Genomic DNA, 24,988 nt, shown 5'->3' on the forward strand with positions numbered 1-24,988 from the left:
GGTTCGTACACGACGCGTATCAACCCACCGTAACGAAGACGCAATGGTCACTACACGAGGCGGAACAGAGACGCCAGGCGCACCGACACCGACGCCGCGCAGCTCGACAAGGAAAGCCGCAGGAAAGCGAGAACTCGAGTCGCTAGAGACGCCGACACAAACCAAAAGGCAGAGGAAGTCTGCGCCCACGTCGTCCTCCAAGAAGAGATCTGCCAAGCAGACCACCGATTCGGATGCGCCTTCACAAGGACTTTCGCAAGAGTCCGTAGAGGATGTCTCAGACACAATCGCTGTCGCCGACGCGCCTGCGACCGAAGACCCTCAGACGCCGACACAGGATGAATTTCTGCCACTCCGACGCCGATCGAGCCCCCACGTTGTAGTCAGCAGGAAGTCGCCGGATGATTCGACGGCCACGGACAGCTTCGGTGAAGGCAGGGAAGAGGCGCCAGCAACTTCACAAAATCCGTCCTTTTACACACCAGCGCAGCAGCCTGGTTCAGGTTCAGGATCAGTATACGCGACGCCCGCCACGACATTCAAGCAACCTGAGGGATCACCTACACCCAAGGCTAAGACGGGAGATGGCCAGACGCTAGCACCAGGCTCAGCGAAGAGAGGCAGAGGCCGCCCGAAGAAGGTTGTAGAGACGCCGTCCAAGTTCCCTGACGAGATTCCGACGTCCTCGTACGAGAGCAGCACAGCTCCTATACCCTCGCAAGGCGACGCGCCTCCTTCAGCACAAGCTGAAAAGACGCATAGACGCTTTGGTAGCGAGGAGCCTGCCGAGTCGCAAGATTCGCCCGTTGCGATCAAGCAAGGCCACAAGCGATATGAAGCTTCTCAGCCCATCGAGTCACTACCCCCAACGCAAACAAGCCAAGTCGAACAGGACGAAGCAAGCGATTCGGACGACGAGGCCCCCGAGGTAGTCACCACAGCTGCTGCAAGTTCGAAAGCACGAGCTACGCAAGCCGAAGCCGACCGCGCGCAGAAAGCTCAACAAGCAAAGGAACAGGCCAAGCGACAAGCGCGCGAAGAACTCGTTGCCGCCCAACAAGCTGCAAAGCGCGAGCGTGAGGAGAAGATGGCAAAGAAATTGGCAAAGAAAGCTGCCAAGGAAGCAAAGGCTGCCGCCGGTCCCCTCGACAAAGAGCCAGAAGTTGCGTCGCACATGGACATTGACGTATCCAACGGTCTCCTACCCGCTTCCCTCCTCGAGACCATCGACGACCAGCGCCCTCCCACACCACCGCCCCAGCGGCGCGGAAAGACAGAGGCGGAACTTAGGAAGGAGAAGCTCAACCACCACATAAAGTTCCTCGAGAGCGTTGACAAGCCAGCGAAGGATGTGAAGAAGGGCAAGCTCAGCGTAGCGGTATTGGCACAGCAGAACCGGGTGCTGCCGCCCAAAGTCAACAGGAATACGAAGAACGTACGTGAACACTGGTTGAAGGGGCGTGAAATGGACAAGAAGGGAGGAAAACCCGGCGTTAGATTCGGGAAAAAGATGGAGAGGAGGCCGCATGGTAACAGGGGTTTCTTGAGAAACGGAGAGTAGATAATAGCACAGGGCCAGTCGAACTTGTGCAGTATGATTCGAATGATATCCATTGTCATCTTGATATTTATGCTTTTGATGATAGGTTTTGCCGCCCATCGTGTTGTCCACTTTCATACCTGCTATGCCACCTACCGCCGTCCAGGCCTCTTCGGCTTCGCAAATCCCTTGCTCTCCTCCTTCTTCCCCACCTTAAACTCATCCAGGATAACCTGCTCAGTAATCTCATCCGGATCCGTCGCCTCAATCTTCTTGTCCACCTTGAGCCCACCATCGTTCTGCGCCAGACTGACCACATTGCCCCTACTCGCTGCATACAGCATCCTCTCCCTAATCTTCGCTCCGCTCGGACACGTCGAGATGAACACGATACTCGCAGCAGCGTCATCATGACGATAGAACGAGTACCGCGGCTCCTTGGCATCGATAGCCCGTGAGAGAGTCGAAGGCGTCGCTGACGAAGAAGACACAAGCTGAAGCGTCTCGGACGCGCCGTCCATGCGCAGTTGCACGAGGTTATCCGTTCCACCCTGTCCCAACTTCTTCAACGCCCCGCCAATCTCATCATCAGCCCGAATAGCGATTCTGCCTCCTTGGGCCAGACCCTGGCCGCGTGTGCCTCTGCTCTCCAGGGCCTCGGCAGCCTTGATGTCCTGCAGCGACTGTTCCTCCGCTGTCAGCGGATTATCAGACGCTGTATGCGCAATGTGTTTCTCCCAGCCCTCCGGCGTGAGCTCTGATGCTTCGGTCGTGAAGACACTCTCGCTGAAATGCTCTCCGCCTAGTTCACGCACGAGAGTGAGGCGCGTGGATGCGAAGAGCATTTTCTGGCGTACTGGCGCGGCATTGGGTACGTATGTTACGGCTACGAGAGATTTGTCGGGCGAGGAGAGCGAGTCGGCGCGGCGGAGGAGAATGTAGAGTGCGGCATTGGGCTGGATGCGGGACTGGAGATTGGAGAGGTCGGCGAGGAAGGTCGATGCTGACGAGGATATGGTGTCGCTGGGGATGATGGTTTCGTTTTGGATTGTGGCTAAGATTCCACGTTGCGAGCTTGAGGTTATGAGGCTGCCGACGGCGGATTTGAGCTCCTGGGAAGCTATGGGGGTTGTTAGTGGGGTGCGAGGTTGGAACGCGCCGGAAGATCGTTACCGGAGATACCAGACTGCATCTTGGCAAGGTTCTACTGCAGTAACTTCTGTGGTTGTCGGAACACTCAAAGAGAAGGCTGCGATGTTGTTGAATGCACTGATTTCAACGTGTACACTGACGTCGAACCAGCGGTGATGCTGTACTATAGTGGGGCAGGTGGGCTGGACGGCCGATGCACCTTGGCAGCCCTGCTTCTATCATGCAGTCTGGTTCCTGAGGTGGCGTCTAGAATGCATATATTGTGGTATGTCACATAAATTACGTGCTGTAATATGCTTGGAAAATAGCCTATGCTCATCGACAGGCGCTCTCCAACAGACTGGAGAACGCAATGATAGCTCACTCCTCGTATGCCCCACCAGGGAGCATCTCTCTTCCTTTCTCCAACACACCCTTCAGATATTCGTACACGGTAAATGTGACAGCTTGGCCGGGGGCTACCCGCATCACACGCGGCGTGATACCTTTGTAGAAACTGCGGATACCTTCCTGTTTCCACATGTCGCTGTGAATTGTCAGCTAACACTCGAAAGTTGGATGCGCCCGAAGACTTACTTTCCGATATTTACTATCCTCTGGATAGCAGTTTGACCTGCCTCCGCAGGCGTCTTCTGCAACCTCGTCTTGATGGTGTCAATCGGCGCGTTCGTAAACGGACCAACAGCACCACTGATCAGACCAATCAAACTAGTCTCGTAGCCCGGCAAATCTGTTGTGCCATGGTACTTCTGTAACTGTGCCCTGAGTTCCGAATATGCAGTGAAGTTTGCCGCTTGGTTTGTTCCCTGGCGCAAGGCTGTGAGCGACACACCACGCCATAATGCGCCTGCACCTTCTTCCTTGATGACAGTATACATGGCATGCGCGGCGTTTCGGTACTTGGGTATATCGAGCGGATCGGCCATCGAGTGGTGCTGCGCTTGAAGACGGATCTTGACGACCTCCATAGGTGTAACGACGAGAACGGCCTCCGTGACACCAGCGGCAAGACCAGCTGTAAAGTGTTAGTATTCGGTCATTCTTGAGTAGACTCTGTTCCGAAAAGATGCGCCTTGCGATTCCGCGAGCTTCAAACTTACCCATAAACGTAGACTTTGACGCGACATTGCCCTCTTTGTCCGCTAACATCTGCTTATACCACTCATAACTCGTGAAGCGTATGGCCATCTTCGGGACGATGCCTGTGAGAACGGCGCCTAATCCCTTATATAGGCCTAATGCTGTCTCCCTCTTCACGATTTCAGTTCCGGTCGTGATAAATCCGCGCTTCTTTGCCTGCAATGTATACCAATCAGTGACATTCTGGATAGTGTATGCCGACCGCTTCGAAATTATAATTTGGGACGTACTCCTGGAGCGCGAGCTCGTCTTGACAGTTGCATGCGGACTTTGATCGTATCTGATATCCAATTAGACTTAACGCGCAGATAGTGTAGGCTTGGGGAGTTGTAACTCACCGAGAGGATGACACGCGAGTGCCTCCATCATTCCAGCTCCACCACCGGCTTCATGTCGCGTCAGTATCCTGCCAGTGCGGTCGCATACCGTCCAAGTTCAAAACTTGAGGCTTACCGATCAAGTTTGTGGCCGCCGACGCGGGCTTCTTGCCGCCAGGCCCTTGTACTGATTTCGCAGACATGTTGTGTAGAGTTGGAGCGCAAGGGTTCAGGAAGGTGTTTGCTGCGAGGATCTGGGACCAAAGGCCGTCCAAGGCACGAGCACGTGGGGTTACACGAGATTGTGACACTGAAGGAGCGATCCTGAGCTGTAGCCCAACTTTCTGAACGAGAGCTGTAATGCGCTTTGGAAACCTCGGCTTCTAGAGATGACGACAGAGGGGGAGCAAGCAAGCTGATCAATAGCAACAGCCATGCAACGGGTATCAAGGAGGAGACTCGAAATGAGGTTTAGGAAAGCGAGGAAAGGCACGAGCGCAAGGAAACGCATTCAGTCATATTCCATACATTGCTGATCAGAAGCCTGCCTTGACTACCCGCGGGTGTGAGGACAAACACCCATTTGCTCCGCCAGCCTCGGCCCTTGCGTGAGCCCAGACCGCGTGTCTTAGTGTCGACTGGCACGCGTTTGTCTGGCAGCTGGCAAACAATGGGGTACCTTGGCAAACCCCGGATTTCGCCTTGGGTGGGCGAGCGGAAGTTAAGATGCGCTGATGTCGTTCGGCCGGCGATCGGCTCGAGGAATTACGTTGCCGAGCCACAGTTGCCCAGCTGCCCAAGCCATTGGCCGTTCATCATGGCCTGCTTGGGATGATAGCACATGCAATCCTGGTGTTATGCCTGAATTCGAGTCTCGCGTGTTTCCGGGTTCGCGCTTTCACAAGCTCGTGTAGGCGAGCGTCTGATGATGGATGAGGGGTGGAATGATCGACATGTGAAAGTGTGGAAGATGACGTTGGAGGGGCTGTCGGAAACTCTCCGCTGCAGAGCCCATCCCGAAAGCGGCCGACGTGCACGTGCGCGAAGATGCCTCGGAAGATGCCTAGGCAAACTTGACTGTGCTACAATGTGTTCCTCGGGATGTATTGAAGGAGAGATAAAAATGGGTATATTCTTACTACATCAAACGCTTCCCTCGGCAAACCTACGATCAGATGAATCTGACCTCATTGAACAGACTTGACCTGACCTGCATCAACGCAACCAGCTCCAACACAAAGTTCTGCAGTATGACCACGTTTGTAATGATGTGTAGCAAGCTCGCCTCTCGAATATCATCGTCTTCTGCATCCTCAGCACCTGTCGCCGCGTCATCAGAAGGTTCCTTCGGTGGTGGTTGGAACTTCGATAGCATGACCTCTACCTCCTTTGATCCAGCCGGCCGGCGGAAGCGAATACGCCTCTTGCCGAACTGACTCATCCTGATCTGTGATATGCTAGCGTCGACGTCGGACATCAAAGAAGGCTGCTGTACGGCGTATGTTCCTGACATAGGGGACGATGCTCGGGCAGGTGAACCAACGAGTGTCTGGCCTCCATATCTTGATGGTGCGGGTGATGTAGTGGGGGTGTTCCTTGCTTCAGAAAGGGTTTCCTTCCTGCCTCTCGGAGATTGCGCTCTGGAGGGCGTCGTCGGTTGGTTACGTACATGCTGTGGTATTTGCGGCGTCCAAGATCCAGCTGGAGGTTCTGAGGGAGGTCGCGCGGGCTTTGACTGAGGCGTCGACATTTTTGACTCCTCTACGAGATCCTGATGGAAGCGGAAGGCATGCTTGCGGTTCGCAACGTGCTCATCCCAGTCCTTGATATCGCTGCGCAGGGCATCGACTTGCGCCTGGAGACGTTGCAGGCATGCAAAAAGTTGAGGAGTAGCAGAGGATTCCCATTTCGGAAACCTTTCTGCCAGGAACATGGCGCGCAAGTTGTCATTCGTGAACGACTCGACTTCAGGGTTGTCGCTTTCGAAGTGATAGTCGGCAGGATCCACGGATAACCATCCTTCCAGACGCAGTTGTGAGCAGGTGCCGAGCGTAATCAATGCCTCAGTAAGCGCCAGGTTTGTCTCGACATCGTTTGTGAGGAACCTCAGAAGTAGATCCATGAGAGATTGGAAGAGCGGGTCTTCTGGAAGTAACTGATGTGGATCTACCTCCCTAGCTGAAGCTTCAGTCGAGTCGAAGTATCCTGGACTCTTCGAAGACGTCGCGGGTAAAGCGATGGTCTTCAAAGAGCAGGGATGTGACTCCAACAAACTCAGAGTATCTTTTAGATAGTTCTCGTACGCTTCATCAACACCTTCCAAGCCGGCGAGATCGATGGCGAGGTTGAGGTACAGCTCAAGCTCCTTGTTCAGGGATCCAACAGTTCTATTGTGTTCTTTATGATGCAAGTTCATCACCTTGACGAGAGATCCGAGAGCGTATCCATGGCTTTTGCTCAATATCACAGTCGTCAGCTTCAATGATGCAATGACCGTCTGTGGATTGCGCGATGCGGTACTTCCCAAGACCAAGTCGACCAGATTAAACAAGGATGGGTTCAATTTGTCTTCATCCTTATCCGATGCAGTAAGCAGCATAAGTGACTGACGGCGCTTGACAGCTGCGGGAGACCGTGGTGTCGCGGTAGACGCGTAGTCCAGGAGTGCGAGTAGATACTGAAGCATCATGTGCACGAGCTCGGGGTGGTCAAGCGCATCTAGTATATGGCGAAGGTACGTAAGTACTGCGACGGATGAACCGCCATCGGCGTCGGACGACTCAAGTAGTGAAGGGTATCTGCACGGAGTCAGCTATGATACTGAAGACATATGAGAGTAACACACAATAGCTGCTGGAGGAACAAAGCTTGAAAGTGGTCAATCAATGTTACTCTAACATCCAGAGATCTGCAATGCTCGAGCACATCTTGCCAGAAGGCAAGGTAAGACAAGAAGGTGAGAAGATGGCTCTGGAAGTCGGGTGTGAAGAAGTTCTCTGCTTGTGGATTGGGCTGCATCTCGGTATAGTCGGAGAGTAGTAAGACAGGAGGCAGGTCGTGCGCGGGGTGGAGTATCGACAGCTTTCTGGACAATGTTAGCTTCATTGTCTCGGGTTCGGTGCGCTTCATACCTGCTCATCTGGCTGTATAGTGCTCCCAAGCCGGTCGCCATGAGCGTAGGCAGATCACTGTTGACAATCCACTGCTCCAGATCCATGGACCTGGACGCAGACTCGAATATGTACAGCAATCCGGTGCGCGCAAAATCCCCGATACGGCCTTCGTGGTGGACATGGTCGATGAGCTGATAGCACAACGGGAAGTCCTCTTTCTGTGTGACGCCGGCGAAATCGGTTTTGGGATTCAACACTCGTCCCTCGCTGTTTGCGGATGTGGTCGTGAACCAGACATGCAGAATCTCTGGCTGTAGCCTAATCTTGGCTGCGATGCCGAAGAGCAGCTCCACGATGTCGGCCTCGATGTCCTCTCCTATGCCCATGCTGCCAGACCCGACTGTGCGGTCGATGAAGTTCATAAGCGACGCGGCGAAGACGTCGTTCTCGAGGAAGTCCTCTTCCTCGCTGTCGATGAGGGCATTGTAGAAGGCCACGGCGTCCCTAACGGTACCCTCATCGTGTGCCGTCGCCGCGATCTTGGAGACGGCCGTGTATATCTGCTGGGCGGCGGCGAACTGGAGGCACATGTGCGGCGCGGGGGATCGTGACTCGTCGCTGAGGATGGCTGTGAGGGCCTGGAAGCCGCGCCGGATGTTGCCCAGGGCTTCGCGGTCGTGGGCGAGGTTGGTCGACTTCTGCCATGTTTGCTGCCATGTGTCAGACTCGCGGCATTTCGAGTTACTCAGCCAGGCGTACCAGTATCTGATTGTAGCGCTGGCGGAAGCGTGCCAGCCGCTGTTGCGGGTTGTTCGGGGCGGCCTGCTTCTTCTTCTGGGACGAGCCGCCGAGTAGCCTCACCCACTTGCTGTCGTCAGTGCGCGAACCATAGCTGCAGCAGGGCGAAGACGTACGAAATCCATTTGATGTCCTACTCACCCCGCATTTGCGCCGTGTACGTGGGGTCCAAGGGTGGAAAGGAGTGATGTCGACGCGGAGCGCGCCGTCGTGGAGCGAGCTCGAAACCAATCGCGTTGCATCCTTCTCCGCACGCAGTCACCATTCACAACACACAACCTTGGAAAGAGTCTTGGGAAAGCACATTTGACACCAAGTATTATTAACATTACCAAGATTCTACAACTGCAAAGAACACACGGAAACATCGCAAGCTATGAAAATAGGAAAATTCGCTATGCACACAGTCAAACTCAGATCGCAGCCTCCTCCTTCGTCCACTTGACCTCCTTCTTGACCTTGTCCCCATTCAGCGTCGGCAGCCCACTCATACCCAACATGTAATCCCTCCCCTTCAGAATCCACACGAAGAATGAAGGTACCTTCCATCCAAATACGGCACCAACGCCGCCTCCGCTACCGATGGGGACAACCATAGACTCCGTCGTGTTAGCCGTGTACACTCTGTCCTTGCCCTTGGGTTTCGCCTCTGGAAGCATGGGGTTGTAAGAGAACAGGTCGCGCTTGATGTTGGTGACTAGGGTAGGTAGAGCCAGGTTAATATCCCAGTAGTTGTTGCGCGAATATGATGCGATGTCGCCGAAGCCGTAGACGCGGGGGCCTGCGATGTCGACGCGAAGGGTGGAATCGTTCGTTACGAGGTAGCCCTTCTCATTGAGCAATTGATCTGGCAGCCACGACGAGTTTGGTTGAACGCCGTAAGCGGGAACGTAGAGGTCTGCCTCAAGCTTGTCACCGTCCTTGAGGGTCAGCGTCGTGCGACCATCTTTTGTCTGCGTTGAATCGACCACTCGCGTGTTGTAGACGATCTCCACCCCGAGCGCTTTGAGTTTCTGCTCTGCAACTTTGGCGATTGCAGGCCGGAGACCGGGGAGAAGCTGCTTGTCCGATGTGATCAGGGTAACGTCAACTTTTGGCTGCACCTTGCTGAACCATCCTGGCTTGCCGTTGCGATGCTCAGCAACTTCGCCCGCAAATTCTACGCCTGTCGCGCCTCCACCAACGATAACAATCTTCTTCGCCGATGCGATTTGCTCATTTGCCGAGCTAATCGCGTTCAGGGTACTTTGAGCATCGGCGCTCATCGAGAAAGCTTGGAAATAAGTCTTGCTTCCAGTTGCCACGACGAGTGCATGATACGTCAATGATTCGTCTTCTTGTCCCTTGTTGCTGCAAAATAGGAGGCGCCGCGATGATGGCTCTAGACCCGTAGCAGAGGCTTCGATGAAAGTAAAGTCGTCTTTGGAGTATTGCTTGAAGCCCTCATGCAGATCGAAGAGGACCTTGTCGGTCGACATGCGCTCGGTAGAAGCTGCCACTCGTGGAGAGGCAACCCTGAAGTACCACTGTGAAGATGGCGAGATGTTGTAGACATGATACTTGGCGTCATTCTTTGCCTTGAGAGCTGGTAGAATGTGCTTCAGGATGTAATGGGTTGCCTGTATGCCCGCGCCCGATGCGCCAACAATGACAATGTTGCGTTGTTCTGACATCGTGTAATTGGTCGTGCAGGAAGCCAGAAAGTAACCTAGAAGTAAGGATAAAAGATGATGTGTGATATGTTCAATATGTTTGGAAATGGGATGTTGAGATGCAATGTGTTGAATGATCTGAAAGCCGAAGATGTCTTGCTCTACATATACTCACCTCTTCAACCGCGTATGCACCGAGCGCCTGTCATCACCTGAACGACGGACCAATTTTTCGGGAAACTTGTAATCAAGCACTGAATCCCAGTCACATCGATGTAAGATCCTACGGACACTTCCTCGCTGTGTCGGCCGTTAACGCGTCGCGATAGCACACAGGCGAGGTTTGTAATGAGGGAAGGGCAGCCGCCGGTCGGATGCCCACAGATCCGTGAGACCGACAGTTCGTAAGCACATCGCCAAGACATCGGCAGCTCTCATTGGCTCTGATGCTCAAGGACGCTGCATTTCCGCTTGCTGATCCAAGGATTCATCAATCATGACTGTCTTTTCCATCCACAAGCTTTATTTGTTTCGCGTTTATGGAACTTAGTCACATTGAATGAAGAATGCGATATCACACCTGGTCCCTAATGGACCATGAACACCTCCAGATCCCAGCCACAAGGCACACAAGAGGTTTCTCGATCAGAGCATGCGCTCAAATCAAGTCTGCGAAATCGTTTTCATCCTCCCAATCATCACTCCCCGACTCGCTGATTTCGTCATCCGATCCTTCCACCAGCCCATTTCCTCCATGCGCGTCGTTCATGTGCTGGTACACTGCCTCCATTTCATAGAAGACCTTGAGACACACCCAGCATATGTGTCCATGACAACCGTTGCACTCGACGTAGTTGCATCCGTCGACTTTCTCGATAAGTGTGGCGCATTTTAGGCATTCTTTTGTACCAGCGGCCGCTTTGTACTCGTCCAGAAGCTGCTCGTTAAGCTCATTCTTGAGGACACGCGATTCATACTGGGCGCAAGTCCAGCCGACATGGGGCTCTGCATGGCATAGAGTGCATGTCTGGGTCAGACATGTACGGCATGTGAAGATCCCATGAGATCCGCCGCGCCGATACACTGCTTTGCAGTCAGGCGCTCGACAGTTGCGATAGATAGCTGGAGAGGATCGGATATAGTAATTTAACGATGCCTTGAGCAACGCATCGATCATTGTGCCGGTAGCGTGTTTATGTAGGTCTGCGATGGCTATTGGTTGTTTGCAGTCTTCGTGCCAACATACTAGCGGAAAGTGATCGTTGCTTAGGTCGGATGAAGCCACCTGCAGTTGAAGATCGAAGCATTCCTTGCAGGCATAGTGGCCGCAGTTGGAGAGCTTAACGTCGTTTGTCGCATCGCCACAGAGGGGACATGTGTGGTGTGGTAGTGGTAAATTTAGCTCAGATATAACCAGCCAGGCGGTCTGCTGAGTGCAATGAAGGACCAGTGCTTTCTTTAGCACATCAAGGCTGACTTTTGACTCACCCAACTTGACCTGAGCACGGGCAACCTTGTCCGACGTAAGAAGCTCTTGGAAGTCTTTCAAAGTGAGTTGGATAGTGGTCGTTTCTTCCAATGTGCTCTGGATGATGGCTTTCTCTGCAAGGGTGTGCTCAACAAGCCCCATTCGTGCATCATCCTGTTCAGGATCATGAACGCGCAGACGCTGTTGAAACTTATCACTTATGATTATCACACCGTTTTCTTGTGCTAGGTCTTGTAGCCACCCAGCTCCAGATGCAGTTGCGAAGAAGTCGTGCCAGATCTCGTATCGCGCAGCATCGCCATCTAGTCCCGTGGTCGCTATTCTTCCTGAAAGCTTGGCCTCCAGTATCCTCTTCATGTCGACAACCTCGTCTTGATTCTTTCCCGACAAGCGCAATGTGACCATGTCCTCTCGAGGCTTCCCCCAGACTGCGCTCGCTTCTGCGACTTGCAACATGCAGTTGGTGTCTTCAACATTAACCATGACAGCGTCGGAGAGCTCTTTGGGTGTAGTGAAGTACACAGTATACATCAAATGCGCGTCCAATTCTGCGTTGCCGCTGAGATGCTTCAAGGCTGCAAGCGCATGTTCTGGTAGGTAAAAGCCGGCGATATGGCTCGTGGGTAAGCGTCCACGCACGCTAGAGTGGAGTGTGTTGTTGATGTCCACTCTATAGTAGAACTTGAGCGAACCAGCAACCGATTCAAGATCGGCCTTCATGACTGACGACCCAAAGTCACTGCTTGGACGCCATGATATTAGTATCGTGTTCGCATGCGCCCTCATCGAAAGTTTGTTGGTAATTCGAATGCTAGGGCTCAGACTGAACCCCGATAAAACACAGCCCGCAATGAATTCCGCGTTCCCCCCCTGTATGTGCCTGTGGGTACTTGATGTTGTCATGTTTGAGTTGAGAATGTCCTTTACTGAGGATAACGGTGGTAATTGGGTCGCAGTCTCTCGCAGTTCCAACGTGACGATGTTATAGACGAGGAAGGGTTCTAGACATGTCGGGGCAAATTCGATCCAAACGGCTGGAGTCGGTGTTGAGTTCTGCAGTTGCCTGGTGGGTATGTTTGTTGTTATGAATGGCGTGCCATGGCAAACGTGACGTGCAAACACGCAATGAAGGGCCACGATAACAATGCGAGAATGAGTGGGTCGTGGGAGTACGTTCGATCCATCGTTGATCCGTAGAAGAGTATGGAATGAGGATCAGCCCATGATCATGAGTTGGTACCGAAGGCTGGGTGCAATCGGTCCACGCTAGCGACATGAGCAGGCGCGGTGGTGGCGGGCCACTTTCCTCCCTACATGGCCATTGCAACGGCATGAAAACAATGGCCCACTGCAACCGACGTGAAGAAGATACCACCAGTGTCTCACGTCTTAGGTAATCGTTGTTCGGTTTCTTTTGTGTGGTCAGGTGCTTTCGAACAACCAGTCATTAGGGCCCATCAAACACAAGCAGAGATCAACAAACATTACGCATATCACGGTTTACAGGCACCGGAAGCAATTTGCTTGTCATGTTTGCCATTCAGGACGCCCCTTTCGACTCCCGTAACAAGATAGATACAATATGAACCCTCCATGCGCCCGTCCACGTACAAACGCCGATAAACATGTTGACGATGCAAATGATCTCACAAGCATCAGAATCATGCGGAATGCAGTGCCTACAGATCGAAAGAGATACCTTCGTCGATGCTGGGATCGTATTTGTGCTCCAAGTTCTCTATATCGAGATAATCGTTCGCGTTGTCGAGACATGAACTTGGAAGCGATAGGGATGTGTGTACGGGACTGTGCGCTTCGAAGCTGGGGTGGACTGGATATAGCGATTCCGAAGTTTCATGCAAACTAAATCCCGAGTTCAAAACGGGATCTGAAAGGTATGGTGTACGTTGAGCGGGGTTCCTTGTTTCAACACGAGGGTAAGAAGTGGTGTCGTGGTCGCCGAGAGAGTAGCTGTACGTCGGAGACGAACTGGCATTCGCATTCGATGGAGCGTACCCGTGATAAGCGCTACCAGCGTGTGGCTGAAGGATCGGGGCGGGTGGTAGACTAGAGCACGCAACGTCCTCCAGCGACGTGACTCCATCTGTAGAAATAGCCGACAAAGGCTGTGATCTGATGTTCCATTCCTGGTTGTTGTTGGTTGAAAATGGGTCCGCGTTGAAGACTTGTTCGAATGACCAGGGGTCTGCAGCCGCTGGCGCGTACGCATCGAGATTTGTGCTGGTTTTGTTGGCAAGCCTAGGGCTTTGACCGCAGTAGCCCTCGTCATCCGTGGTCGTTTGGAAGGAATTCTCGTGAGACACGGGCGGTGATAGGGGGGTGTGCATGGTCGCGCTCGAAGGGTTCGTCATGAAATCCACTGCCGAATCGACTGAATTCGATCTTGCAGATTGACGTTCGTGTACCCACGTGCGCGCAAAATCGAGGACCCCTTCTTGAAAGGCTTTTTCTTCCATTGCTCGGCGACCCACAACGCTCACAAGCCCGGAGATAAGTCCATCAAACTGGCCACGATATTCATTGGCCGAAGGTAAAGGTATGGAATCTTCGGCCTCTTTGGGAAATAGGCGGCGGTAAACCAATCTCCACTTCTCCTCTAGTGTCCCGAGACTAATGTAGTCTTTTGTCTTGAAGTTGAAATCGGCATTGAGGCGTTCCAGCGACAAACCGTGTGCTTGTTTCGAATGATCTCTGCTGTGTGTTAGAACCCAAGCAGGTGAAGAGTGCTGATTTTGAACGCAGACATACTTCAACTTGGCAAGCTCAAGATAGCCCTTCCCTTTGCACGATGATAACTGGTGCGCCTTCGGATCATGCTTGTGAAATGGGCAACCCACACGGACTTCCCCCTCTATACCTACCTCGCCATGGTCGCTAGCGCCATCGTCCTCTTGCATGGAGAAGTTGAATTTATCGAGAGCACGATCCACCGGGAACCTGGGGTGGGTTCTGGTTGAAGCGGACCTTTTCCCACTCTTTCGAACCCCACTGCCGTTGCGAATGGGGGTGACCGAATTCATTGCCTTCCTTCTAGTCGCCGGAAGTCTGATTGAACCCTTAGGACCAAGGTCCGCATTTTGCTGCGGAAGGGAATATCGCATGGTGATCTCTGTGGATGCGTAAGAGGGAGCTTCTATGGAAAATTAGCTTTAAGCGCATAAAAGATATTAGAGATTGCATACCAGGCAATCTATATCGGTCAGTCGGTTTCTCTATACGCTTGAAGGCGTTCAAGAGTGCTGACTTTGTTTGCCAGAGATGATAGTGTCTCGCTGCCGGTCAACAAGCGAGATACTACCACCTCGTGACGAGCAGATGATAATATTCAAAAAGAATACTATCAAATGATATGTAACATTGATGTGGCGACGACGTGATAACGATGTATCGACGAGGTCATTGAGAGATCTTTGAAAGATCAAATAACATTGAGTGAACGACGAGTTCAGCAGAAGACACGACTGGTACTCCTCATCTCAAGTTCCAATCAATGCATTATGCATGCAGATCGATAAACACAGAGACGACTGGACCCATCGTAGTGGCTGCTGAACGTCCCAGACTGACAGATCGACAAGTATGCCGTTCGCATCGCGATCCTCAAAAGAGGTTCAAGCGGTATAATGTCCAAGTCTAGATAATCTTGAGATTATAGTCGTTCCAATGGAGTAACAATAAGTGACACAAATAATTTTCAACACCAAAGGACCTGCACCGTGAGGCGTAGGGGTTGAGACCGGCTTTGGGGAGATGTGGTGATGTGGAGATGGGGGTATGTGGATATGTGGATATGTGGATATGTGGTGATGGGGGATGGGTGTAGGTAGGGGACTCACAGCGAGATACTGTAGGGCGATGAATGGGATATTGGTGCTCGGTAAGACAGCGTTGATGATGTTCTCGACTATCGAACAGTTAGTCAAAAAGGGCTAACTAGATTTGAAAACCATACCACAGTTTACGACCTGCGCATTGAGCAATGTGCTCAGTAGATGTGTTCGGTATTGACGCGTGTACGTTGATCGAGCGAAGAGCGATATGTGGGAAATCACGAGAAATGTGGCGTACAGGTAGACCAAGGCGAAAGGGTCGGCTTTTTATACTTCGCCAGACGCCAAGCGATTTGGCACTTCCGTGGAAATTATGCTTACAGAGGAATACTTGAAGAACAAAAAGGAAAGCGATCTGTCGCGTTCACCCAACATCCTGCTGCATCATTGTCGCGGATCATGCCTCTGTCGGCCAAAGCGCGAAACACGGACCGCGTGATCTATGGAAGCAGCGGGAGTGGGAGCTGGGTGCCGATGCATCATGCATCTCGGGTAGCAACGTCTGCTGTTCATGCCAACCAGGCCCTGGACAAGTCTGCAGTAAGGGTTGACATAGCTGTAATGCTAGAGCAAGAATCGATAAACTCTGCATGCTCTTGGCCGAAGGATTGCGTTCAGAATCAACGAGGGGTAGATAAGGCCGCTTCCGCGGCGAGGATTGATTGGACTGCTGCTGCAAGTTTCCAGCTAGACCAGGATCAAAGTAAGACCACACAAGGACCGTATGTGAGCTCAGGACTGAGCTGAAGAAGAAAAACAAACCTCATGTTCGTAATCCAATGAAAGCCAACGGACCAACACCCTGGTACGAGCTCTGGGTTTTGGTAGCTTGGGTCGAAGAGACATCATGTTAAGAACAACCCCACGAGTGCCCGAGAAGCCGGACAAATGATCACATCAGCTCCAATGTTGGTCGGGTTCGCTCAGAAGCATTCGGTACTTCCATACCTGATATACGTGACACGTGAACAGCCGAAACCCGGTGAGGTAGAACGAAGATATCATTCGTCTGGTGCTTCAATAGCGTCTAGTCGATGGTCATTATACACTACCCCTCATACCGGCAACGGAGTTTAATCATCTTGGTCCCAGTTGCCCGGCTGCGCCTTTCCAGGCATCTTGGGTCCACCAGCTTGCCTTGCGACAATGATCTGGTCGACACTGAGAACCGTCCTCGCAGCCTCGGTAGCGAGCTTAATGGCCCACATCTTGCTGACCCAGAGATCGAGAATGCCCTCTTCCTTGGCATCGAGTGTACCGGTGTTGTCGTCGTTCTCAATATCGACACCGACAGTCCACTCGTCGTCTTTCCTGCCTTTCTGTGCAGCGTGTGCGACGTACAGCTTGGCGAGAACTTCAGTTGCGTCCAAACCGGCTGACTCTGCGAGAGTTCGTGGAATGACCTCGAAAGCTTCAGCGTACTTGCGGATAGAGTATTGCGCCAGACCGGATGTCTTGTCCGCAATAGCCTTGATCTTCTCAACAAGCTGCATCTCTGTTGCTCCAGCACCTGGGACCAGTCGAGGATCACGGGTGATGGCCTTGACCACGTTGACACCGTCGTCAATCGCCCGCTCAACGTCGTCAAGGTGGTTCTGAGTAGCGCCGCGTAGAACCAGAGTCGCGGTCCGTGTCTGCTCATTCTCCTGTCTGAATACTGTGACGCGGTCACCGCCAATTTCCAGTGTCTCGACGACGTCGATAATACCCATCTCATCTGGCATAGGTGCACCGAGACGAGCGAGCGGCGTAGCACCGACTACCCTGCATAACCGTCGAAGCTCGAATTTGGAGAGAACCTTGATGACGAGGATGTTGTAGCGGTTGAGGTAGTGGAGGGCCAGCTCTCCGATGGTCGAGCCAGCAACAACGACCCTCATACCGGAGTCGTGGAGCTCCTTGATGATCTGCTCCACCTGCTGCTCCTCGCCCTTTGTGAAGTCCATCATCTCCTTTGCGTTGTGCAACAGTACCGTGCCTTTGGTCTCGGTCTGTGAAATGTCGATGGGACATGAGAAGACTCCGACCTTGGCCTTTGTCGCCTTTGTGACGGTACCGTCTGGCTGTCTTGCGAAAACCATGCCCTTGACGACCTTGCTCTGCTCCAGGGCACCGCCCATGATCTTTACTACGCGGACGTTGTCGACATTGAAGTTGACGGGGTTCTTGGGGAGGACGGCGAGAACGGCTTCGGCGACGAGGTCAGCGAGGAAGTCTTCGCTGCCCGACTGTTTGGCTGCGACTACGGTGCGGATGGCTTTGCTGAGTTCTTGCTGCGAGCGGATGTCTTCGACTTTGTCGCATACCAGTTCTGCGATAGGTTAGCCCCGATTTAGCTGCCAGTTTGCGTGAGTGACATACCCTCCAGTGTCTGCAGAGCCGCAAGCTGTGCCTTCTCGTAACCCAAGACTATGTCACTTGTCTTCAGGCCCATCCGTATTAACTCCTCCGCCTTCTTCAGCAGCTCGCCGGCCAGGACGATGACCAGATTTGTCGCATCACCCATCTCTGCCTCTTGCTGCTGGCTGGCCATGACGAGAAGCTTCGCCGCAGGGTGTACAACCTCGAGTTCTCGCAGTATCGTCGCCGCGTCTGAGGTAAGGATCATTTTCTGAAGGTGGTTTATGACGATCTTGTTACGTCCATAGGGCCCGAGAGAGGTCTGAACGGTCTGGGCAATCGTCCGGCAGGCGTCGATGTTGCGAATAACAGCGCCATCTTCGGCGTCGTAGCTGTTGCGGGGTGGTTAGCTGGTTATTTACTGTGATTGCGGGGTCGCAAAGGGCCATACTTCTGGTAACCCTGCTTGAATAAGCCGGCGTTAGGAGCGTTGGGTATCGTGAGAGACATGTTGGCGGCGTGTGAGGGGTATCAGGGTTGTGGTGGTGTGCCTGCGTCTAAGCTCTGCGCGGCGAGAACGCGTCCAGTCCCAAATTTCGATGCCAAGACTTGGAGATCGGGGGAAGGAAACACCGATAATGCACCTTCAACTGTCCCGGGAGTAAGGTATCAGATGTGATATATTGAGATGATGTGTACAACTACACTACGTCACTTGAATCTTTAATCGTGCGCCTTCTCGGGAGTTGGAATGGGGCAAAGGCGCGTGAAGTTATCAGCCGCCAACGTGATTCTAGCGATAAATAGGTACGGTAGACCTAAGGCCAGCTCCGCTTGAAAGCATACATAGTCGCACGCAACTCATGAGCCAGCGGATAAGCTGACTGTAGTGCCATTTTAAACATAACATCATCACATAGATCAGCATGCAAGCGTATAAGGTCCTTGAGCGCGTAAGAATGTGAGCAAAATCTATCTAGCCGTACACCTTAGGATTTGTGAAGGTACCGCTAGCGAAAAAGACTGCTCGACTCCCTCTAGGCACCGTTAAATGACCAGGATCTCATGACAGTGCGAGTATGCTGGGGATAAGGATAGGTGCCGTAGAGAAGAAGAGATGGTGTTCGCGCCGAAGAAAAGTTAACTCGGAATATCTGCTTAGGTAATGCCGCTAGACCCAATGCACCTCCGCTCCCCGAACTTTTCTGAGATCTCGAGATGGCAGCGGCTGCATCGAGATACCGCGGAGGGCACTGGGAGAAATGAACGCCGGACAGCAGACAACGAGACGATTGGCCTCACGAGCCGGTATGGAATGCAATTGGGGCTAGAGGCAACTGGAGCGCTGACGAACGAAGGTCAATCAATATGTCGCTCATGTAGAGACACCGTCGCCCGCACATATGCATCCGCTGCCGCCGCCGCCGTCCAAACCGAGGACCAAGTCGCCCAACACATTCCTCCCGTTGCCCAGATATCGCCGTCAACATCCTACGCCGTCAACGCTGGTGTCGTTCTGTCCCGCCCCCCGCAAATAACACGCGACCTCCACCCTTTCGAAGCTGCCTTTTTCCTATACCAACGACGATTGAACGAACGACTTGCGCTACCCTTTACAAGATACTTCTACGTAAAGAAGCGAACACCTGCAGATCTAGAATGGAAACGGAAAATGAAGCAACGGCTGACCCCCGCCCGCGACATCGGACGATACCAAGGTTACGGAGACGAAGCATGGAATGACGAGCTCCTCGTAGGAGCACAAGAGAGCGACTTTGAACACCAGGTTGGCAAGCTTATCGAGGACGCTGAGCAATCTGGCCTGGAGGACGCATCGGACACCACTGGCGCAAAGAAGATGGAGCGCGAACCCGTAGAGAAACCAATGCCGAGGATAACAGAAGCGGATCAGAAAAACGACACAAAGAGCTTGAACCGCGCGCTTCAGAGAACGCTATATCTGCTTGTTAAGAATAAAGAGGGGCAATGGCAGTTCCCACAGGATCGCTTGAAGGAGGAGAATCTGCACGGCGTACGCAATACCACATCCTACGGATATCTACTGAGATGCTAACAACTACCAGGCAGCGAGCCGTATCATCACACACACCGGTGGCATCAACATGAACACTTGGCTGGTCGGCCACGTGCCAGTTGGTCATCACCAAGTGGACTACCGCGAACCCAAGCCCACAGGCGATCTCAAGGAGTACGGCTCCAAGACCTTCTTCCTGAAGGCGCGCATCATGGCCGGCCAGGTCAACCTCAAGGAGAACAAGCTTGGTCTTCAAGACTTCAAGTGGCTAGCCAAGGACGAATTGCAGAAGGAGGTAGATGGCAGCTACTGGCGGCAGATCAAGAACATGTTGGCAGAGCGATGATTGATATGTACGACCAATGTATTCTAGCGCTGTATACTGAACGCGTGTAACTCATGATATTCCCGGTAACACCATGCGAAGTAATCATGATGGATGCTGCGCCAAGATCGCTGGTCAACGATGAAAACTCACTGTGAGAGTGAACTCCACATTAGCAAGTTTGCAAACAGGAAGGATACTGAAAATACAACTGGTATTCCTTGGACGCATCGATCTTCCATAACGCGAATAACTTTTCCCCTGCGGCCATTGTAAATCTTGCCCCTCTCATCTCCAAGCATAGCTCTCATCCTGTAACCCTTATGTGCACTTCTCCCAATCATAACTGAACCCCTGCTGCGCGCCATAGTACTGGTCACCAAGCGCCTCGCTGTAGGAATGCTCACTATCTACAACACCCTTCTGACCTTCCTTGCCTTGTACCCACATCTCCGTGCGGAAAGTGAACGTACCGCTTCCGCAATTAGGCTGAGGAATGAGCTCGGGTGGGTAACTGATGTTGGAGTAGTGTTCTTGAGCATACGGTCCAGATGAAGCAGGACCAGTCAAGTCGATGGTATCGGCGACCTGTTGGAAGAGTCAGTACATGGTTTGATTGTTGGAGAGTTCAGCATCATGGAAAACGTACCTCCGTTCTTCCGATCCCTTCGCCCACGTAGTAAGCAAAGTCCCAGTAGACTTGCACTCCCTCATCAAGCTCGTACGTCATGATTCCCTTTGTACCGTTCTTGTGCAGCCTCAGCTTATAGTCTTCTGCCTCAGCAGTCTTATCGAAATCCTTGTACTCCTTGTATACCAGCGTCGTCTCGCACCACGTATGGCGGGGGCCGGCCTCGAGGTCGACACGCATCCATGGATATGCGATGTACCAGTAGTAGATCTCGCTGCCATCGACGGTGTTAGAGCCGAAGGTCGGGCGCGTGAGGCGCGAGACGGTGCTGTTTTTGCCGGAGTCTGGACAGCCTGGGCCGCGGATGGAGGATATGGTGAACGACCAGTTGGGCGGGAGGACACGAAGGGGGTCGGCGGAGGGCGAAGGGTGCGCGAAGGTGGTCGCGAGGCTAAGGAGAGTGGCGGCAGTGGTTGTATACCTCATCGTGGATGAAGCAAGCAGAGCTCAGGTAGATGACTAGTTGAGATTGAATCTGTTGTTTCGTGAGGAGATGCTCGTTCTCTCGAGTCCTTCAGGTAGACTTTATATGTGTCAGTATAGTCTTTCGCGTCTGTATAAGGACGTGTAGTCTGGGTAAAGCTATCATCACGGCATACAAAGAACAACTTCGGTAATCACCCGCAGGTCCAATTGGCACGTAACCCCACATCGTCATGGGAATGAATTTAGATTGCTATAGAAGCAGAATCAGCGGTATGCCATGCCAGTATAGCGATCGCAATATCGAGGCGAAGTCTGGTGGTGTTGCTCGACGTTTATGAAGGCTGGAAGAGTATAAGTGAGGGGAGATGAAGTCAGGCGGCAGTCGCCCAAAGTGTAATTGACTGCTCCCTGTTCGCGGCTGCATGCTGCGCTGAGCGGATATCCGGGGTGTACAAGGCCGATGTCCTTTGATCGCGCATATGCAGAGTTAATCGCGTTCATATGAGGTTGTTCCGTCAATATAAGGTTAAACGGAGTCGTGTGGGGAAACCTGGAAAGGGAGGGTATGCAGCCGCTTGTTAAGGTGCTGACGCTGTGCAGCACCGGCCGTGTCCGTCAGCAACATGAAACACAACGAATGAATGGACGTCCATAAGGTGACGGTTCCCATATCCGTAAACTGATACGTCAGTCTTTAGCCTATAGTGATTGTTGTACGTGAGGAAATACGAATGTGTTGAGTGCGTGTCACCATGGCTGATTGCTCCGGAAAGATGTGACAGCATTTCGGAGAGTTGTTGTTATCCGGAATTCGTCCAGAAATCTGATCCTTCTTATGTATGAGCGCCTGGCGAAAGGTGAGAAATTGTGAAGCGAGAGCTTCGACGAAAATGGGTTAAGAGTGCGCTATCGATGACAAGTATTGTTGCTACTAGCGAAAGGATACCAATTACAGAAAGATACTGATCAAATCTTGGGATTGGGTTACTTCTCAGTCACTGAAAAGTCAGGGGCAACCCCGATGCAGTGTTGAGATCCGATAGTGAAGACCCGTGAACCCAATTCCACCATATCTGCATCGCTTGACCTGTTTCTCAAACATCGGGGTGATAGGAGAAGGTCAGCGTTTCGGACGATTAATTGCTATCATGCTCGGCAAGCTCTTGCCAAAGCGATATGGAGACGGGAATGCTGATGTAGCGTTCTCATCGGTTTGCTGCGTGAACCCTAGTGATGATAAGAGGCTTGCGGCCCTTGGCTTGGGAAAATCGCAATACGACCACAGCAAGTGATCCTACCGTTTTGATGTGATGCGGCCTAGAACTCGATTCGAGCCTTTCTGCGTAAGGTGGTGATGGTCACCACCAAAAACGGCCCGAAAAGGCAGTACGATGCGCTAGCGTAGTCGATGCAGGCCAGAGCCAAACCCGATTGGCGCTCGATGCGAGACCATCAGGTCTGCCGACTCTCCATATAGCTTCGTCGGCAAGGCCCCAGAGTTATGCGTCATGTTCCAAAAATCAGAGTGACATCTGAAGCGCGACAAGGGTTCCGCATATGTGCTGCTCTAATTGTAGCTGTGTCTCTCTGGTACAGCATGGGATAAGTCGTCTAGCGAGAAGCCCTCGAACGATTGCATGGATAATCGTTTAGCATTGTGAAGACATCCAACCAGTATCATCAATGTGACTTCCCACCCCAGACATTGACCAATTCATCTAGTATCGAGACCGACGGAAACTTGCTTATGCTCAAGACGGATCTGAGAATCTCCAGTATCTCCGCTTGTCGATCTGGTGTCTCCATACAGAGTGCCGCTGATGTCAAGTCAGTAATCTGTACATATACGAAGAGCTGGTATAAATACCTGCATAGATAGCCTGGAAGCTGACAAAAGCCGAAGGGGAGTTTTGCGATTGCTGCGCCAAAGCAATACCACATATCGTCGACGTGCTTTCGCGAAGGAGCTTGAAGCGAGTTTGATACGTGTTGAGACCTCCTGTCGTTGGCTGATTGAGAATCATGATTATTCGCGCAAAGTGGTAGGTTTGGATAGCAGCAGCATGTGCAGGAGGGTGTATCCAGATCGGCGTCGGCTTCGCTTCGAGGGTCGAACTTGGAGATGATGCGGTGGGTCCAGTCTCCACAGGTATGGGCTCGAAGCTTGATGGAAGGAGACTTTTCCAAGCATCTAGCATTCGTAGCAGTGTTTCTCCTGCTTCAATGTAGCCAGCTATGTCCCCTTGCTTCGGCGCTGCCGCGAACTGGACACATTTTGCGGCGATATATATGATGCGTGTCGCCAGTCCTTCCGACGTGAGTTCCACCATCGGTACCTTGGGCTGATGAATTGTCAGTGCTGGTCGTCCAGTACGAAAAGCTGCCCAGATGTCTTGCCGCAGCCAAGCCCACCAAACTGCACGTTGCAGACTATCGGGAGACTCGCCGCTTGCGCCTGCGTTCTTTTGTATCCAGAAAGCTCCTCTCAGATGACGGTCCCAATTACTGTGATCGGGATTACCAGCCGTACCAAACATTTCTACGAGTTGGTACATGTGATTAGTACCTTTCGCACACGCTATTCACATAGAGACATTGCTTACCATATGTCGAGATCATTGTAGCAGTGACCAATATTTCGCGGGAATTGGTATATGACTGATGCCATATATTCTGCGACAGATACTGCAGTGTCTCATAGTACAGTTGTTCGGCAGCCCTTCGTGGAGTGGACGATGCGCTAGAAGACGAAGCGGGCGTACCGGGTTGAACCTGAGAAGCAGCCTCATTGCTGACATCCTGATCCTGAGATAGGGCCATATGACAAGCACCGACTGCCAACAAGGACTTGAGCAGACCTACGTTATGCAAGGCGAGGTGGGGAACAACATTCGCAAAGTGTTTCGCAGGGTCGAAAAGATCCAAGATCGGTGCTACATCACTGACATAATGTTCAAAGTACGTCAGCTCTTGCCGCTTCAACTCAATCCTTGTTTCCGTATTCCATGGTTGCTCGGCTATTGCGACTGTGTGAACGTTGACGCTACCAAAAGGGTCATCATCGCCTGCCAGAGCGACGGATTGCCGAGGGGACTGTCTTCTTGATAAACTTGCAATATCGAAATTCCAGCGATTGCTATTCGTTTGCCCTTGCATACTGTTGATCGCGTCTTCCGCCAGTAGATCATACCTATCAGGTCTTAGTCAATGTCAATCTCAATAAGCGGGTCGATGTTACCATTCGACAGGTCCAAAATTAGGCGCCAAGCTTTCCCCGAAGGTGAAAAGACTGTCGTCAAGGAAGAAATCATCGTTTGGTAGTATACTTTCAGTGAGCCCCGGCGGTTCTGCGGGGAATGAGGGCCACGACTGTAACGGCTCCACAGGCTCTGAACCTAGCGTTGGAATGCTTACAGACCCAGGCTCGGTCTCATTGTTTGATGGCGCTGAGTCCCCAATAGCTGCGGTCACGTCGACGTCACGCGCGCTTAGTGCTCGCGGGCGTCGGGGTGTTGGGGTCCTCTCAGCATATACACATTCTCGTTGGACTCTTTCGCAGTTTCTGCAACTTGGATGGCTTTCGTCGCATTTGACCTTACGCTTGCGGCATGTCAGGCTGTCCAATTATTAGCATTGCGCTTACGATGCTGTGCATGGAGAGGTTCGAGCTTCTGCTTTCACAGTAATTGATGCATGCTTGATCTGCGTGAACTTACCACCCTGTCGAGGTCCTCAGTCCACGTGATTTAGACGGCATGTTGTGCTGTGCTCAGGCTGAGAGCGAGCGTGCGAAGCGATCGCATCGAGGAACGGAACGCGCTCGATGCGGGCAGGCCGACTCAAATACCAGACACGCGGAAGCTAGCCGCAGTCGCGTGCAGACGTTAGCAGCGACGCTAACTGTCTCACGGGCACCAGAAGGATTTGCTGTGGGGAACCTGGACATATTGGGGATTTACGGGATTGCGAAGTCTGAGGGACGAGAGCCGTAGCTGTAGTGCTGGTGAAGATCGTCCCGAGCTTCATTGGTGTTATGTAAGCGCTACGCCGCCCGTCGGCGACCTAACGCCTTTATAATTCCAAAGCTTCACAACATTGCAAAGGTCTGTAATAAGAAGT

The 24,988-nt window shown here is 52.5% G+C and overlaps 10 protein-coding genes across 10 annotated transcripts; 2 read left to right on the forward strand and 8 right to left on the reverse strand.

Moving 5' to 3' along the window:
- Positions 1 to 43: 43 nt before the first annotated feature.
- On the forward strand, positions 44 to 1,561 carry J4E90_006410 (uncharacterized protein; the record flags this gene model as incomplete). Its single annotated transcript, XM_051435955.1, has 1 exon — positions 44 to 1,561. The coding sequence occupies one exon, from the start codon at positions 44 to 46 to the stop codon at positions 1,559 to 1,561; it is 1,518 nt and encodes a 505-aa protein (XP_051289749.1).
- A 131-nt stretch (positions 1,562 to 1,692) lies between these two features.
- J4E90_006411 (uncharacterized protein) lies at positions 1,693 to 2,732 on the reverse strand (the record flags this gene model as incomplete). Its single annotated transcript, XM_051435956.1, has 2 exons — positions 1,693 to 2,629; positions 2,728 to 2,732. The coding sequence occupies 2 exons, from the start codon at positions 2,730 to 2,732 to the stop codon at positions 1,693 to 1,695; spliced, it is 942 nt and encodes a 313-aa protein (XP_051289750.1).
- Positions 2,733 to 3,052: 320 nt separating this feature from the next.
- On the reverse strand, positions 3,053 to 4,352 carry SFC1 (Mitochondrial succinate-fumarate transporter; the record flags this gene model as incomplete). Its single annotated transcript, XM_051435957.1, has 6 exons — positions 3,053 to 3,218; positions 3,269 to 3,707; positions 3,793 to 3,988; positions 4,063 to 4,112; positions 4,171 to 4,218; positions 4,286 to 4,352. The coding sequence occupies 6 exons, from the start codon at positions 4,350 to 4,352 to the stop codon at positions 3,053 to 3,055; spliced, it is 966 nt and encodes a 321-aa protein (XP_051289751.1).
- A 968-nt stretch (positions 4,353 to 5,320) lies between these two features.
- J4E90_006413 (uncharacterized protein) lies at positions 5,321 to 8,152 on the reverse strand (the record flags this gene model as incomplete). Its single annotated transcript, XM_051435958.1, has 5 exons — positions 5,321 to 6,947; positions 6,995 to 7,234; positions 7,281 to 7,972; positions 8,022 to 8,126; positions 8,150 to 8,152. 5 exons carry the CDS (start codon positions 8,150 to 8,152, stop codon positions 5,321 to 5,323), a joined length of 2,667 nt encoding a protein of 888 aa, XP_051289752.1.
- A 321-nt stretch (positions 8,153 to 8,473) lies between these two features.
- On the reverse strand, positions 8,474 to 9,733 carry J4E90_006414 (uncharacterized protein; the record flags this gene model as incomplete). The annotated part of the gene is made up of 1 exon (XM_051435959.1): positions 8,474 to 9,733. One exon carries the CDS (start codon positions 9,731 to 9,733, stop codon positions 8,474 to 8,476), a length of 1,260 nt encoding a protein of 419 aa, XP_051289753.1.
- A 637-nt stretch (positions 9,734 to 10,370) lies between these two features.
- J4E90_006415 (uncharacterized protein) lies at positions 10,371 to 11,921 on the reverse strand (the record flags this gene model as incomplete). Its single annotated transcript, XM_051435960.1, has 2 exons — positions 10,371 to 10,688; positions 10,959 to 11,921. 2 exons carry the CDS (start codon positions 11,919 to 11,921, stop codon positions 10,371 to 10,373), a joined length of 1,281 nt encoding a protein of 426 aa, XP_051289754.1.
- A 959-nt stretch (positions 11,922 to 12,880) lies between these two features.
- J4E90_006416 (uncharacterized protein) lies at positions 12,881 to 14,091 on the reverse strand (the record flags this gene model as incomplete). Its single annotated transcript, XM_051435961.1, has 2 exons — positions 12,881 to 13,913; positions 14,084 to 14,091. The coding sequence occupies 2 exons, from the start codon at positions 14,089 to 14,091 to the stop codon at positions 12,881 to 12,883; spliced, it is 1,041 nt and encodes a 346-aa protein (XP_051289755.1).
- Positions 14,092 to 16,125: 2,034 nt separating this feature from the next.
- On the reverse strand, positions 16,126 to 17,902 carry CCT8 (T-complex protein 1 subunit theta; the record flags this gene model as incomplete). The annotated part of the gene is made up of 3 exons (XM_051435962.1): positions 16,126 to 17,363; positions 17,414 to 17,784; positions 17,844 to 17,902. 3 exons carry the CDS (start codon positions 17,900 to 17,902, stop codon positions 16,126 to 16,128), a joined length of 1,668 nt encoding a protein of 555 aa, XP_051289756.1.
- Positions 17,903 to 18,572: 670 nt separating this feature from the next.
- Positions 18,573 to 19,773, forward strand: J4E90_006418 (uncharacterized protein; the record flags this gene model as incomplete). Its single annotated transcript, XM_051435963.1, has 2 exons — positions 18,573 to 19,424; positions 19,477 to 19,773. 2 exons carry the CDS (start codon positions 18,573 to 18,575, stop codon positions 19,771 to 19,773), a joined length of 1,149 nt encoding a protein of 382 aa, XP_051289757.1.
- Positions 19,774 to 20,073: 300 nt separating this feature from the next.
- Positions 20,074 to 20,869, reverse strand: J4E90_006419 (uncharacterized protein; the record flags this gene model as incomplete). Its single annotated transcript, XM_051435964.1, has 2 exons — positions 20,074 to 20,340; positions 20,402 to 20,869. The coding sequence occupies 2 exons, from the start codon at positions 20,867 to 20,869 to the stop codon at positions 20,074 to 20,076; spliced, it is 735 nt and encodes a 244-aa protein (XP_051289758.1).
- Between the last annotated feature and the right edge of the window lie 4,119 nt (positions 20,870 to 24,988).

This window comes from Alternaria incomplexa (genome assembly GCF_024043165.1).
Source record: "Alternaria incomplexa strain BMP 0042 chromosome Unknown scaffold_9, whole genome shotgun sequence".
Classification (NCBI taxonomy): domain Eukaryota; kingdom Fungi; phylum Ascomycota; class Dothideomycetes; order Pleosporales; family Pleosporaceae; genus Alternaria; species Alternaria incomplexa.